Source organism: Corticium candelabrum, chromosome 3 (assembly GCF_963422355.1).
Source record: "Corticium candelabrum chromosome 3, ooCorCand1.1, whole genome shotgun sequence".
Lineage (NCBI taxonomy): Eukaryota > Metazoa > Porifera > Homoscleromorpha > Homosclerophorida > Plakinidae > Corticium > Corticium candelabrum.
Window position 1 is genome coordinate 2013021 of NC_085087.1, and position 15609 is coordinate 2028629.

Consider the following 15609-nt stretch of genomic DNA (forward strand, 5'->3'; position numbering starts at 1 on the left):
AGCCATAACACAACTCTGGAGCAGACCATAAGGCTTTACGGTTAACTGAGTCATATGTTTTCTTTAGGTCAACAAAACACAAGAAGAGTGGTTGGTGAAATTCACGTGCACGTTCCATCAACATGCAAAGGCATATGTATATATGTACCGTCAGCCCTCCTCTACTTCGAAACCATCTGAAACAATGATGGCAATGGACAGCACCTTGCTGTTCTCCTACAGGTTTTTGTCTCTCATCTACACATTTGTGTCTTGCCTTAAGACACTGTCGTCTAAAGGTCCTGGAGCACACCTCACATAACATCTCTGACTGCCACTGGAGCACGTACCCGCAGTCTCTCTCTCTCTCTCTCTCTCTCTCTCTCTGTCCAACATTGCAAACCATCACGACACAATGTACTCCACTCCGCTCTCAACCTCACAGCCTCCTCATACCATTCCTTCTCTAATACTTCAATATCTATAAAGTGTCTTCTTATCACATCTTTCCATTTCTTCTTTGGACCACATCTAGGGCGGGGTTGAGGCAACCATCCAAATTTCGTTGATTTCGGTATTCTATAGTCTGGCATTCTTTTCTGGGTGTCCACTCATTCCAATTTTTCTTTTCCACTCTCTAAAACGCCATTTCCTCATCTTATCACCTCCTCTTCACTTCTGCAACTGTGATATGCTCAGACAACTGTCGCCTGTTGAAAATGCCTAAGATACTTCTAATACATCGATGGTGAAGGGTGCTCAGCTTCTTTTCTTGCTGTCTGAGAAAATGTCTCAACATTCTGCCCCTAAAGAAGCACAAAAATAACACTCGCATTGTAGATATTCTTCTTTATTGTTATCTTAATTAGCGTCTTTATTAATAAAGACAGCTTTTCTCAAAGCTCCGATGGTCCTTGACGCTTGAGCCACCCTTTGTCTACATCTCCACAGTCAATCGTCCAGAACTGGTAATGACTTACCCAAGATAATAAAACCCAATTTACCATTTTAGTGTCTCCTCCTTCAAGCGCAACAGGCGCACGGTCACTTTCCTCAACCAGACTTCCTGTTACCATTTGTTTGCTCTTGGAGATGCTAAAATTCAACCCGAAATCACTACTTGTTTGTTGGTATTCCATTACTGCCCTCTCTACACCTAATCTTAATGAAAGAAGAGCCGAGTCATAGCAAATTGCCATTTCGTTACCCTCATCTAGTGTACGCTCCTACTAAACCTTCAGAACAATTTCTTGTCCTAGCCTGTTCTAGACTTGATGGTGATCCCACTCATTCTCCACCCTAACTCAACAACCTCTCTACAGCCAAATATGTGTACGAATTGAACAACACTAAAGCCATGCAGCAACCTTGTGTCAGACCATTCCGAATCTCAATCTCCTCTAGCATTGTTTCATCTAAACGAGTTCTTGCCTTCATGTCTTGATGGAATCACTTGATTATTTTGAATTGTCTCTTTATGTACGCCAAGCTCCTCTAGCGCTTTCCAGCTCTCTCTCTCTCTCTCTCTCTCTCTCTCTCTCTCTCTTTCTCGCACACACTCACACACACACAAACGCACGCACGCACGTACACACACACACGCACGCACGCACGTACACACACACACACACACACACACACACACACACACACACACACACACACACACACACTTACAGACAGGCTTACAGATGCACACGCGACAGTACTCAAGTACTTTAAAAATTAAGACAAACACAAAATTGGTCATTTGTAGCGCTGTCTGCAAAAATGCATGTAAATCGGCAAAAACTAAATTTACTATAAATTTGCATTTATTAATTGTAATTAACTGTTTTGTGCTAAATGATGTTTTACAATTTAACAAGATAAGTTTTATTTTAATTTGTTCAGGAACAGTGCAAGCTCTAAAGCAATTAGAGACAGTGCAGATATGCAAACGAGTGTTGCAATGGAAGCTGCCACAACAGCATCTGATAATGGGACCAAATTAGACAGAATTGAAAGAAAATTAGACATCATTTTGTCAGAAGACAGGACGGTTACGGCAAGCTGATCATAGGCAGGGCAGTGAACAGTTGCGTGCGTGCGTTCGTGTGTGTTGTGCGTGTTTGTTTGTTTGTATGTGTGTCATTGCGGATTCAATTTGCTTATTAGTGTAAAAAATATCAGGATAAAACATTCACAATTAGTGCAACGAATAGCTACAATGTATACCTGTACCAACAGATCATTCCAGCAAGCCCTAGAACATCAGTAATATGTTAATTGACTTATTGTAAGCCATGCATCAAGACTTCTATTATTTCGCGTTTCTGAAGTAGACGTAGTCTCAACAACGTGACATCGACATGTCCTGAGTCATGCAGAGCTATCTTAAGCAAAACTGCAATCAGGTTGTCGAATGTCTAATCCATTTTTGTTGCTGACACTAATTTGGCTGCTGAGAACAAGTCGTGTGTAGCGTTCTTGCCTATACAATTTATATGCACATGCATGTATAGAGTTAACTATTAATTAAGTTGCTTTTGTCTTGGCTGCATGGGGTAGTCATTGGGTTTGAAAAGTAAAGTGATTCGGTAGAGGTGAGAGTCCGCGTACGGACGATGTAAATAGTCTTCGGGTTTGTGCACTCTGCATGTTCCGGTGTCCACCGCTTGTGTCTTCTCGCAGTACCTACCTTGCTGCTACTCGTCGCACAGCTCGACACCGTTAGTTAAAGTGTCGGTTGCCAAAGACAGGATATTGATTTCTGTGATCAAATGCAATTTATGCGATTCCGATGACAAGATATAATCGTTTTCAAGATGAAATAGAGATAACGTTTCTTATGAATTTGCTTGTGTACACTTAAGGTGCTAGTTTCTGTTTGTGACAAACAAACTATATATATACAAATTTGGCATTTTATGGCATATTTATATATGGAGTCAATATGTAGTCAAGTTATACTAGCTCGATTTCCATTTTAGCGACGTAGCTTTCTAGTAACTGGAGCGACGTAACCTATAGAGTTGACAATAGCCATTAATTAACTGATTAATAGCATATGAAATTTTGGCAAATAATAGGGTATTGTTTCCCAACACCCATTTGCTAAGAAATTTATAAATAGAAGAACATCAGACAAAACGCACGCTTTCAGTAACGTCAAAGCAGTTGGCATATTGCCATGACTCCTTAAACTAGTATAACGTAAACTTTGTAATGTAAAGTAGCAAACACAACTACAGTTTTGCGTTTACGTAATAAAAATAGTAAAAATAAGACAGCAACATGACAACAATGGCTCTTATTTGACAACAAAAAGAAAGATTTTAGATAAGGCAAGTTGTTAAGAAAAAATGACCATGTTACAACTGGAACTCGTGAACTGTGAAACAGTTTAGAAATTAGACGGAAATCGGATATATGTATAAATTGATCAAGTGTAAACATGTTGAAAAGATATACTCAAAATGTTTGGTTTTCATATGAAAAATTGACGATGCAGCAAGAGAATAGGTAAGTATAGGCCATACAATTAATGCTGTTCAAAGTATATAGTTAAATGCTTAGTTGGCTAAATCTGTTTTCTAACTAGTGTTGAGTGGTAACAGACAAAGTATCAGAAATGTCGAGTGAAGCTCTTCTACTTAGCTCAACAAGTGTCCTCATCTAATGCAAATAACGAATGCTCTAAGGCGGATAAGGATGAGAAGGTAAAGCGGCCGCTTTCATTCCACTTAGGTGAAAGTGATTGATGACGTGAGCTATCAGATAATACTACGATATCATGCAATTATCAATGCATTTGATGAATATTTTAATGAATGCCATTACACAAAATTTTTGATGTCGCTTACACTTGCGACACAAATGCAGAACTGCATGCAATCTCGATCAAACATATATAGCTAGTAGTGCGATATAAATTAAAACAGGCAAATTAGTTTGCATAGAATACCTAAAGAGGAAAAAACGATGGCAAAAATTTTAGATAAGGCGAGAAACTGAAACCTATTGTGTCTAGCTGCAACTCTATTTTGCATGCACAGGATACATGGGAACAGACTACTATATTGGTATGTATACTCAACGATTTTTGTGTATTGGTGAGTCTTTCTTAATACCTTTACAATGATTGATTGTTTTGACGACGAAACCATGGCTTTACTATAGACAGTGACTACAAAAAGCAGATTACTTGTTGTTGCAGTTTTCAGTATGATGCGCAGTACTCTACTACTACAGTCTTGCGTTTACAGTACTTTGGTACCGTCTTGTGCCTTAGGGTACTAAATAGGAGTAGTGCAATAGCATATTTAATTATTGTTATTAATGTAATTTGAATAATTCTAAAATACTTCGACAGGGTCTAAGGCCAAATGCCTCAAAAGAGTACGTATGCAGCTGCAATTTTCGATAGAAAATTGACAGCATTAAAAATAATTAGTCAAAATGAAGGTGACAATAACAGTTGTTAGATAGAAATAAACACAGCATATTTCGGACTGTGTAAATGATGGAACGGCAGCAACATAAGGAGTATACTCTGTTGAAATGTCGTTTTCATACGAAGAGCTTGTCTTCACGCTTTGCGTAGTATTGTCATGAACAAGATTGAAACGTTTGACTTTAGGTCCTCCATAGCCGTTGTACGCTACACAATCCACTATGCCTAGTTGGCTTACATTACTTACCACATACTGATAAACGTCTCCAATTGATAGCATTTCCCTCTGCCTTCTCCATAAGACAGAAGGTCTTGGATATGACCATTTCGTCACGGGACAAGTAAGCACGACGGGAAGAGAGTCATTCAATTGTTGACGGGATACTCTAATAGTCGTGACACCCGTCGTCTCAAATTCTACTGGAACTAAAATAGAAAATTTGCCCTAATTTGCTTACATGCATGGACAAACAATTTGACGTAAGACGTTACCTCTGATTTCTGTCTCGCCAACTGACAAGAGTTCTGTATCATTGACGTGACAGTAATAGCGGCCAGAATCAGAGAAGCGAAACTCAGATACTATGAGAGTGTCCCTGCAGCCAATGAGACGTTGCTGCTTATTGCATTGTAACACTTTGTCATTATGAATCCAATAAGTTGAATGTTCAACAGACGGCTTTCCTTTATAGTAACATTGGAACCGAATTTGTTGAGTTGGGTGTAACGCAACGTAGTGGGAGGGGTAGACGATGACATCTGCATTTGAGGTGGCAAAAATTGCTGTGTAAACACATGTATACTGCAATTCAGCATAAGAAACATTTCTCTCTGTATTCATAAATTTATCAAAAGAGTAAGATAAAACTAGATCGATACAAAAGATCTAAGGCGTACCCCATCTCAATCACATGTTCATGCACTAGTCACATGTTTTACTTGCTATATCAAAACGAAGAGAACCTTATCGCAGATATTCGTTTAGATTTACTATTTGTTGTCTTGAGCTGTTGTGACATAAACGACTGTACTTCTGTACTGCAAGTGCTCACAAGCGAAAGTGATAGAGAGCGGGGTGAAACTTTCGGATTCCAATTGACCACCTCACTTTGAAGTTCAAAACATGCAGACCATGCAACTTGTCAATCGACTCGATTTGCAGTTGAAGTAGGACGTAACACTCTAATTTGTTGCAGAAAGTGACCTTTGACTCTTGCCAGACCTACTGTCTAGTAGTTTTAGCAAACAGTGTGCAAAAGCACAAAAGTTGCAGAACTTAAAATGATCACTTTATAATGTGCAAGAAATAACCGCACTGCAGACTACATGGCGATGTTGTGTAGATTGTCAGAACGACACAAGATACCGTACACGCCTATCTGCGCCATTAGCGTGGTAGCAGTCAAAAGGAATGAGTCCATGTAAAGGCATATCAATTACAAGGCTGTCCAATCACCAACTAAAAGTTACTTGCTGGAACCATTCCGTCAATATCTGATCAGAAATATGATTAATTACATCAGCTTACCTACAAACAATAGCGTTAACGTTGCAAACAGCTTCATATGCGCAACCTGTTCCTTGAACAATTTCTTTGAAGCTAGAACAAGGAGACACTGTGTTTAGAGTCACGCTACTTGCCAACGGGGAGTTTGAAAGTGTTTAACAGCTATGCGTGTATCTATGTTTGGTAACCTGGGAGGTCGACAGCCCCCCAAAAGTTTTGCATATATTAAATAAATAGTTGTTTGTGTGTAAAACGGTTCAACTTTATAAAAGAAGTTTGTTAGCTAACCATTACTTTAGCAACACACTGAATTAGAATTGAAGCAAAACGTTTGGAGTAAAACTGAAACTACTCTGGTGGTCTACTTAAGATGCAGTACCACACATTTTGACGCTTCCGGTCGTTTGAGCGCGTCCGACAGTTGCCAAGATGCAAATCTATTGCATACTGTTGCTGTTTGTCTTCTCAGGTGAGTTTAGGGAAGAAAAAGGGGATTGCCTCTCGCGATGGCCTAGGGCCTCTTTCTATTACCGAATCAATCTAGAACGGATTATATTTAATACGCTAGTATATGTTCAAGTAATTTAATGTTAATAGTCGAGCAGCAATAACAACGTCGTTGCTGTTTAGATGGTGTAAGAATTATTCCGGAGAACGGATGGTATGTCACAGCGGACAATCGAAATTCTTCATTCCGATTTCACTGCGAAGGTCGTGCAAGACAGATGGTGTGGAAATGGAAACGAGAAAGCATCGAACGTGTTCTCAATACTACAGGCGGTGCACAATGCACGAATGACGATGCTATGATAGTTCGCCCGACTTCGATTATTGTATGCAGGTTTCTTATCGAGTTTACTGGAAAGTACACATGCCAAGACCCTGAAACTAAAAACTCATCATCTGTAGAGCTAGGAGGTAAAATTATTCTTAATCTATAATCATGTAATTGTGATGTGTCTACTGGTGAAATTAAAAGACTCTGAGCAAACGCATGTTAATAATACTGTCTGCACTAGTATCTCCTGAGTTTGTTTCTTCAAAGAAAGTTAAAGTTCTCGTTCAATCAGCAGATGAGGAGATCCAACTTTCTTGTAGAGTGAAGTCTTATGTGTATCCCAAACCAAAAGTTACTTGGTATCAACAAACAAAATCAAAGACGATTGAAATCTTTAGAGGAGACGTAATGATAGTCAATCAGACAAGTAGCAGTGATTTCAGCAGGTACTATTGTGAGGCCCAAAACCATCATAGTGGACCAATAGAGCGAAAGACTTTCTTTGTAAAAACATACAGTAAGAATTTATTATAGTGTTTAAAGAATTAATAATAACGTATCAATATTTGATTTTAGAACCTATTACATGCACTGTCTATCCATCCAATATTACAGTGGAGTCTAATGAAGAAACGATTAATGTGACTGTCAAAATATCCAGTAACAATCCTCTTCCAGATATTCAACTTGAGCCTTCTTGGGGAATGGTAGAAGCTATTAATAATAGCATTTATAAGGTTTCTGGTCTGATAAATACCACCGGTGAGCACAAAATCCTACACGTAACACAGAAAATTGGACTGCTGAATAACTCAATAGTAACTAAAGCTTCTTGCTTTGTTTTTGTGACAACAACTGGTAAGAATAAATTGGGCTTTACAATCTGTGATTTGCACTAAAAAGTGGCAACTTTCATGTTATTAGAACCTCATCCGGATGCAGTTTGTCTATTGATAAAACAGAAGCTGAATAGTTCATGCTTACTACAACGCTTGAATCGAAGTGTAAGACTTCTCTCAAATCAAAACTCTTTGTTATTTATAACTAACTATTTATTGTAATAAAACTGACTACTGTGTTCTATTATAGGCAGTGGAATTATCTGAAAACTTGCGACAGAGGCTGCACGTATTCCTAGGATGCTTTTGGAGTATTAAAGTTTACTACATTTTCAGCAGAGGAAGAAAAAATTGCACGTTTGTAAATATTGGATTGACAGTCAGCTTTCTCTTAGAACAATCAAAACACTGCAGGCAATACCCATCACCAAACAATATCATCAAGACAATTAGGAAGTGGACTAGAGGTCAGATGGATCTTGCACTAGTGGTAAAACCAAGTATTACAAATACCCGAGTATATTGCACAAAAATGGAAGCAATTCAAGTCAATTTGCCTCAAAATTGTTCTTATCCTCATGTCTACATTCCCTGCTCACGAAGTACACGCATTACAAGAATTTGCTCTGCGTGTAGACTGAAAAATTCAAGATGCTGGCAAATTGACCCACCACAAACGTCAGAGCTTATGCACTTAAACGGCATGTGCAATTCAAAATATATATAGAGTTTGTCTATTAGACAACGTTGAAATAATTGCAATAGTTATTTGGTAACTTCCTCATCCGTCTCGTTGCAAACAACAGCACAATGGGTCTAGACAAAAGAACTGATCAGCTCAGCAAGACCGTCAGCCAATGAAACGTGACAGTAATTCCTACAAACTCGTTCGTTGGTCGAATATCCATTAATTGTACATCTTAAATATTTTAGATATTTTGGGACTACTTTCTTTGCAAATCAGCAGCTAGTTGATAGCATACTAGTTACGAATGTTACAAGTACTAATGTACAATGCTAAAAGAGTGTTATAAAGGTTATAAAAAGCAGACTTGCACACATGATTTCGCCCCGCTTTCTTTAGAGCGCAACCTACTTGAAATAGAAGACAATATATGTAGACACCTCTCTTTCGCAACGCTACGTTGATAGGCCTGTTTGGTCATAATTGTTGTGTCGTATTGTAACTTCCCAGACTTCCAAAGTCTATGCAAAATTGCCATAGTTGCAGGGTTCTGCAGAGACGTACCGTTGTTAGAAGTGTAGCACCGCCTAGACGCTACGTTCTGTGAAATACGTTGTACTACTATCTAGACGCTTCCGTGCTATACTGCACTCTCTCGTGTAATACAATCCAAGCAGACGCTGGTTTACAAGACGCACTTGAGACTATTCCAAGTGCTACACTAAGTAGTGAACTTGAACTCAATTATGATACATCGTACTATACAATACGCGATATTACACAATAGCGCGCTAAGTCTAGCAAATTCACAAGTTATACAGTCGCTTATACAATGACGTCAACTAACGTACGCTAAGTATAGCTAGTACGCTACACAGTTGCTACATTCCTCCCGCAGGGATGTCGTTGCTATGGAGATGGGGCCACATGTGGCCCCAGCCAACAAAAATGTGGCCCCAGGAGCAAAGCAACTGCTAATAATTAATATTTCTAATTATACAGTACTTTGAATTTTGTAAGTTATTAAACCATAGTTTTGTGCGAGAACTACTGTGAAATAGGCAAGTTGGCCCTTCTCCTGTATTCCTTAGCGCCGGATAGCGTTGAAGCTGAACGTGGATTTAGCTTGATGAATATAACAAAGAATTGTTCTCGCAATAGGCTTGGTCAACGTACGATAAACGCGATTATGGCGATAGCTTCAGACAGTAGAGGAATGGACACATTTCCTTTTGATAAGGTGCTGAATAATAATGTCCTTTAGTGATGCTTATTGTTGAAATAGAAAACTGATTACATTGCCATTGATATTAATTTGAATTGTCTTTAATATTGATATTAACAGTGGCACCGAAAACGCTATTGGGGCCACATTTTTGGCACCGGGCAAAAATTGGACCGGCATCCCTGTCCCGCCTTATTCGAAAACACGTCTTCGTGAGTAAAGGTAACAGTCTAACTCACATTCATCTTGGTTCATCCAGCCAGGTGGTCGCCGATTCCGATGAGGACGAACCAAATGTGCCATCTCTAGCCCTGGCTCTGGCTGCGCGACTTCTTTGTCAACCTCTGGTGTACTCGCGTCGGACAGCTTAACAATCTCGTGACGGATGTCTAGTTCCTTCGTCGCACGCTCATGGCCATTAAGATAAGGCAATGAAAATCTTAGTTTGGTTGTCTGTTTGTTCTGTTGTTGATTTGATATCATCTCTGGATCCTGCAAAATCCATGGGTCGTTGGTAGTGAAGCCTTAACGTATTCAGATGGACTCGTTGTGGTCGACCTCTTTGTCGATAGAGACATTTTTGTAACTGTGGAGCGTCAGGATCTTGAACGGACAAGTAGAAAGTTTTGACAACTTTGTTGAAAGACCTAACCGCCTGACTGTATAGCCACACATAGTCTCCTTCTCTACACTTTGTTGTCTCTTTATTCCTCGGGTTAAAGACTTTTTTATTTCTTTATGCTGTGCCTGGTTGTTTCTTCGTTCCCTATTTCTTGTGCTATTTGTAGTTTATCTCTCAGATCTTTGCCAAATGTGTAGTAGATTGCTCTTCCGGTAATCCTATATCAAGCTCAATATCAATTGGAAGTCTTGCTCTCCTTCCAAACAATAACTCGTGTACACTTTCTCCGGTGGATGCATGTTTCACTGTTTTAAGTACTAAAGACAGCCACTCGGTCTAGTTCTCTTTGACATATTTTGACAACGCCTCAATGAGCGTTTTATTCATCCGCTAGTCCATCACATTGAGAATGATAAGAGGTGGTTATAGTCTTCTTCGTCCCAAGTAGCTTGCAGACTTCATGCATCACTCTTCCTTCGAAATTTGCTCCTCTGTCACTGTGGATGATTGCGGGAACTCCATAACGGAAAATAACCTACTGGACGACAACAATTGCCACTGATTCTGCTCGTTGCTCAGAAAGTGGCAATGTCTCCACCCATTTAGTGTAGTAGTCGGCCATTATTAGGATGTATTTATTCCCCGTTACTTGTTGGTAGTGGCCCAACAAAATCCATGGCCAACATTTCCATTGGACCGCCTATAGGAATCGATTGCAGGTCAGCTTGAATCGGATTCTTGGGTTGCTTTTTCCTGGCATACCGTTGACACGTGTAAATATAGGTCTGGACTTGCTTAGTGTATCCTGGCCACCAGCAAATCTCCGAGACCATTTCTATTGTCTTGTCGACTGCGAAGTGTCCACTTTGGATGTGCAGACTATGCAACACCTTTGGAATCAAGCATCTTGAAACCACCAGTCTTGGACTGTCTTCAATTCACTGAGACGGGATTTATTGTGAGCTGGTGACGCACTTCACCATTGCCATTTTCTATTGCGAGCTGGTGTCAGACTTTGCAAAAAGCACACAACTGCTGACTAGTACGCCAGGGTCCTCGTACGAGTAAATAGGCAAGAAAATACTTGAAAACTTGGTAAATGACTGGGTCGTCTTCTTGCATCTCAGTCATTTCGGATCTTGTCCACGTGGGGCATTGTCCAACAGCAATGGCTAACTTAACCACGGGTGTCGAGATGTCTTCGAATCGTCATCGAGATTTTCCTTCTTAGAATTCTTCCTTCTGTGCAATTGGTGCATGCCGAGAGAGTGCATCGGCACTTGTATTCTGTCTGCCTGCCTGGTCGATGTTGGATAGACTAGTCAAACTCACTCAGGTACAATAACCATCCTGCTAAACTTCCTCGTGGTTTCTTGTTGGTCTTGAGCTACGTTCACGGACAATGTTTTGTGGTCAACACAAACGATCTTCCAAACAAGTATGGTCGGAAGTAGCTAAGCTCTGCTTTGTGCAGTACTATACTGGCATACGCAACTACATACTCCTCACCCGTACTTCTGAGAAAGTATTACACCCAGACCATGGTTACTTGCATCCGTCGTCAAAATGAATTGAACATCAAACTTGGAAATGCAAGAATGGGAACAGTAGTCAGCTCTGTTGTCAACTCATTGAAGGCTGCCCTACAGTCTTCACCCCAGTAAAATTGGGTCGCACGTCGCTCTAGGTTAACAGAGGGTTTGAAATTGTTGAACCCTTGTATAAACCGTCTGTAGTAGCCTACTAACCCCAAAGAGTTGCGCACCTCAGTCGCATTTGTAATCCCTAGATAAACACGAACTACTTGCACCTTGCTTTCTCAGCTTCTAACCCTCTTCTAGACACGATGTGTCTTAGATAATTGACATTTGATCTCGTCAAACAGCGTTTCTTAGGCTTCAGCTTGAGGTTTGCATTGCGTAACCGATCAAAAATTTCTGACAGCCTGGCGATATGTTTATCGAATACTGCTGAAAAAAAGTTATGTCATCTAGGTAAACCAAGCAATGTTCCCACTGTAGTCCAGCTAACACATATTCCATTAACCGTTAGAAGGTCGCAGGGGCATTGCACAACCCAAACAGCATTACCGTAAATTCCAAATGGCCATGTGGTGTTGATAAAGCTATTTTCCGCCTGTCTCTCGAGTCAACCTCAACTTGCCAATAGCCGTTGGCCAAATCTAAACTGACAAGCATTGCTAGAATCTAGCGTCTCATCCACTTGAGATAGGGGATAGGCATCATTGATGTTTAAGGACCGGTAATCAACACTAAGTCGATAACTTCTACCCTTCTTTCTCACTAAAATCGCACCAAGGACTGGCTGATAGAGTGATAATCCCATTCGTAACATGCCTTGAACTTCTTGCTGCACCAATGGCTTTAATGATTGAGGTAATCGCTATTGTCGTTGATTGATAGGACTATGTTCTTGGGTTGGTATGGCATGTTCAACGATGTTGGATTTCCTTACATCTGCGTCTCCTTGTGAGAATAGTTCTCTGTTATCTTACTGCAAGCTTGTCCAGCAGGCCTCCCTTGCCTGGGCTCAAACGGGTTGCGGATCAATCAAAATACTTGAGAAGGTCGAGGTGGTGCTTCTTCTCATGTAAGGTCTGGTGGACAGTACAGGAAGAATCTGTTGAAATACATTGATCAGCAGGTACAACAGTACCCAATAACGTCCCCTTGTTGGGGCACCTTAAAACTTGCATAAACAGTAGTTGCACCGGGCTACTTGCACTTGATTCAGGAACCATTACTCTGGCAATCAAAGCACCAGTACTGTCCATTTGCGTTTGGTTTGGCTCCAGTATTTGGGTAGTCGTAGTTGAACACTGCTGTCCATTACTATTAATTACTATTGCCATGGTAACCACACATTCGATTCTTGGTGTCTGCACTTGTGTCTCCAAAACCAAACTACATTTCTGTGCATCTTCTTTCCTTTCTTCTGGTACATCTTTCTTGAGTTGCAGAGATAATCCTATCCAATCCAGATGTCCTCGTTTCAGATCTACTATCATTCTATGATGCAGTAGAAAGTCAAATCCTAATATGGGCCCTGTGTCTGTGGGTATAACCATAAAGCAATATGGAGCTAACCAATGGTCTAAACCGACCAGTAAATCAACATTAGCCGCAATCTTGTTTCGGTGAACGCCTGCAAATCCACATTAACCGAAAACGGACGTAGCGGTTTCCCAACCACCATTGATATAAGTATCAATATAGCACGGACTCTCTATTCCAATCACATGACCGCAAACCACTAGCGATTTAGCCATGCCATTGAACTGGTAAAACCTCCTTTAAGTGTTCCGGTTAGATGTCTGTCCTGTTGTGGGCAGGTGGTTACCGCGGCGATCTATGTCTCCTGATGATGCTGTAGATCGTTGGTCACATTGTTGATCACAATCACAAACTATGTGGCCTTGTCTACCACAGAAAACACCCTCCTCCGCGTGGCGGTGTAGACATCAACAACGGAAAATCGCGTTGCAGTTGTCCTGGCCGATTGCACTTGTAACACAATCGCTCACCACTTCCGTGTTTGGTAGCCGGACGTCGTCCTGACGACAAAGCTGAATATTCATGTTGAATAAGTTGCCCTTGAAACGTTGATTGTTGTCGCTGTAACTACAATTGTTCCAATCTCTTCTCTAGCTACGTAATGTACTCATCTTTTGTTGACGTCCACGGCCTGGAGGGTGTGGCGAACATCTCCCATCGACGGCAATAACTACGGCCTGTAATCCTTCAGTTGTCTTACGCCGATCACTCAACAGCATCAACTGTTCACTCTTGTAATTGTGGTTTTCCACGTGGTTTCTGCGTGGAGTTCTAGCTCGTGACGAACGAATTCTGGCATGCCTTCTATAAATCTGTCGGTTAGCTGCTGTTGCCGAATAACGGCTGACAGTTTCTGGGAGCCACCAACGTGGACACAGCTATGGTATGGGCCGCGAGTGGTGATTGCAAATCCACAGTTCGTCTGTGTTACGATTGGGGTGCCCAAGAAATCGAACTGGCTACGAAGCATGCCGCAGAAAAACGCCATGAATCTGTTGTGCAACTATGTCGCGATTTGGGGGCTACCGTCATCGGACAGACTACGCTGTGTGCTGCAAGCAATGGCCACGAATCTATAGTGCGTTTGTGCTACGATTGGGGTGCTGAAGACCTCGATACTGTCATGACGTACCCCGCCAGGTACGGTCACATTAGGATCGTGATTCTATGCCATAGATGGGGTGCAACCAACATCGAATGGGCCGCGCTATATGGCGAAGAAGGCGGTACGAAGAAATGGTGTAAATGTGTTACATCTGCGCCAATATTGACTCAGATTGACCGTGCAAATGTGCGCCAATTTGAAGTCAATCTTGGGGTGCAAATGTGCCAGTTTGGGGACAATGTTGAGGTGCAAATGTGTCAGTTTGGGGTCAATTTTGAGGTCCAATTTGGGGTGTAAATGTGCGGCCAATTTTGGGGTACACGCTTATGTTGTCACTGGTTCTCTATATAAGAACAGACCTGCCAGCATCACAACCGCCCCTACATAGCGAATAATTTTATTTGTCTTAGATTTGGAGTTGGTGGCAGCCGCTTACACCAAGGCTCCTCATATGGTTTCATCGTCTCCTCTGCATCTATATCATCGAAGGAAGGTATCATAACACACAATGCCGAGTCGAGCGCCTTGTGACCGATATACATGAGGTCGTGAAGTTGTAAGAGACGGATGAACTCTATTTGATTGGTGGGTTCAAGACATTCAAGGCCTTGTTGAGAGCAACCGCACTGAGATGCCCTTCTTCATCCAAACGCAACAGATGTTTGAGATCCTCCATATACAAAGAGGTTGCATAAAAATGTTGCGCCCAATTAGAGAAACGAATTCTATATGATATAAAGATGTTGTGCACTTGCAAAGCAGACGATTGGTACGGCATCGGCGCCTGCCGCAAACCCCAGGAAGTTACTCAGTGTCTCAACTGTGGGACTACCATCCACTACGACGAGCAGTGTTGGTACTGCGCTTTCAACCCTCTTCCAAAGTTAACATGGATCGATGCCATTCTTAAAAATGTGCATGTGGTGGTACATTTAAAAATGTGTGCGAGGGTGATTACGTATGCAAGAGCTGTGGTCTCCTCCACAAAGTAGAACAACTGCAAAATAGGCCGCACGCCCACTACCGCCCAAAATCCAAATACAACATGAAATTCCACATCAGAAAACAACTGCAACGATTCAATTTCACCGAGGATCAGAAGAGGCTGGTCGTGATGAGAACTCGTCAGGTAGAGAGAATATGGTATAATCTCCACCAAAGAAAACTCATCAAATTGGATTTCATCCTATCCAAGATATTTACATATATGGGTATTCCAGACCAAGCCCAACAAAGCGCGCCCATCAAAGAGAAAACTCGATTCCAATACGAGCAATTATAGGAGACCATTGCCGATCTCATCTAAGGGTGGTGAGGTTGTCCACCCAACTGTTGAATGTATCGGGGTATCCTTTCCATT

At 41.2% G+C, this 15609-nt stretch overlaps 2 protein-coding genes and 1 long non-coding RNA gene across 5 annotated transcripts in view; 2 read left to right on the plus strand and 1 right to left on the minus strand.

Annotated features, from left to right (window-relative positions):
• The window catches only part of LOC134177152 (uncharacterized), a 6409-nt gene extending 4160 nt beyond the window's left edge, over positions 1–2249 (plus strand). The window contains exon 4 of the long non-coding RNA XR_009969440.1: positions 1873–2249. This is a non-coding gene — a long non-coding RNA (uncharacterized LOC134177152). The remainder of the gene's footprint in view (positions 1–1872) is intronic.
• A 2033-nt stretch (positions 2250–4282) lies between these two features.
• LOC134176862 (uncharacterized) lies at positions 4283–6067 on the minus strand. Of its 2 annotated transcripts, none has more exons than XM_062643536.1 (3): positions 5989–6067; positions 4907–5908; positions 4283–4840 (listed from the first exon to the last, which is right to left on the minus strand). In XM_062643536.1, the coding sequence occupies exons 2-3, from the start codon at positions 5253–5255 to the stop codon at positions 4401–4403; spliced, it is 789 nt and encodes a 262-aa protein (XP_062499520.1). In that variant the 5' UTR covers positions 5256–5908; positions 5989–6067; the 3' UTR covers positions 4283–4400. The 2 variants fall into 2 exon arrangements, with proteins under 2 accessions (XP_062499520.1, XP_062499521.1); XM_062643537.1 differs by having other exon boundaries at positions 4907–5197; positions 5943–6067.
• A 201-nt stretch (positions 6068–6268) lies between these two features.
• LOC134176891 (uncharacterized) lies at positions 6269–8629 on the plus strand. Of its 2 annotated transcripts, none has more exons than XM_062643563.1 (6): positions 6269–6390; positions 6552–6839; positions 6941–7216; positions 7276–7557; positions 7624–7703; positions 7789–8629. In XM_062643563.1, the coding sequence occupies exons 1-6, from the start codon at positions 6351–6353 to the stop codon at positions 8263–8265; spliced, it is 1443 nt and encodes a 480-aa protein (XP_062499547.1). In that variant the 5' UTR covers positions 6269–6350; the 3' UTR covers positions 8266–8629. The 2 variants fall into 2 exon arrangements, with proteins under 2 accessions (XP_062499547.1, XP_062499549.1); XM_062643565.1 differs by lacking the exon at positions 6269–6390 and having other exon boundaries at positions 6417–6701; positions 6763–6839.
• Positions 8630–15609: the final 6980 nt, after the last annotated feature.

Coding starts and splice junctions, on each gene's coding strand:
- LOC134176891 (XM_062643563.1), top strand. CDS start 6,351: ATGCAAATCTATTGCATACTGTTGCTGTTTGTCTTCTCAG. Junction 6,391..6,551: donor GTTGCTGTTTGTCTTCTCAG/GTGAGTTTAGGG, acceptor GTTGCTGTTTAG/ATGGTGTAAGAATTATTCCG. Junction 7,217..7,275: donor TTTCTTTGTAAAAACATACA/GTAAGAATTTAT, acceptor ATTTGATTTTAG/AACCTATTACATGCACTGTC.
- LOC134176862 (XM_062643536.1), bottom strand. CDS start 5,255: ATGAATACAGAGAGAAATGTTTCTTATGCTGAATTGCAGTATACATGT. Junction 4,841..4,906: donor TGGCGAGACAGAAATCAGAG/GTAACGTCTTAC, acceptor TTTCTATTTTAG/TTCCAGTAGAATTTGAGACG.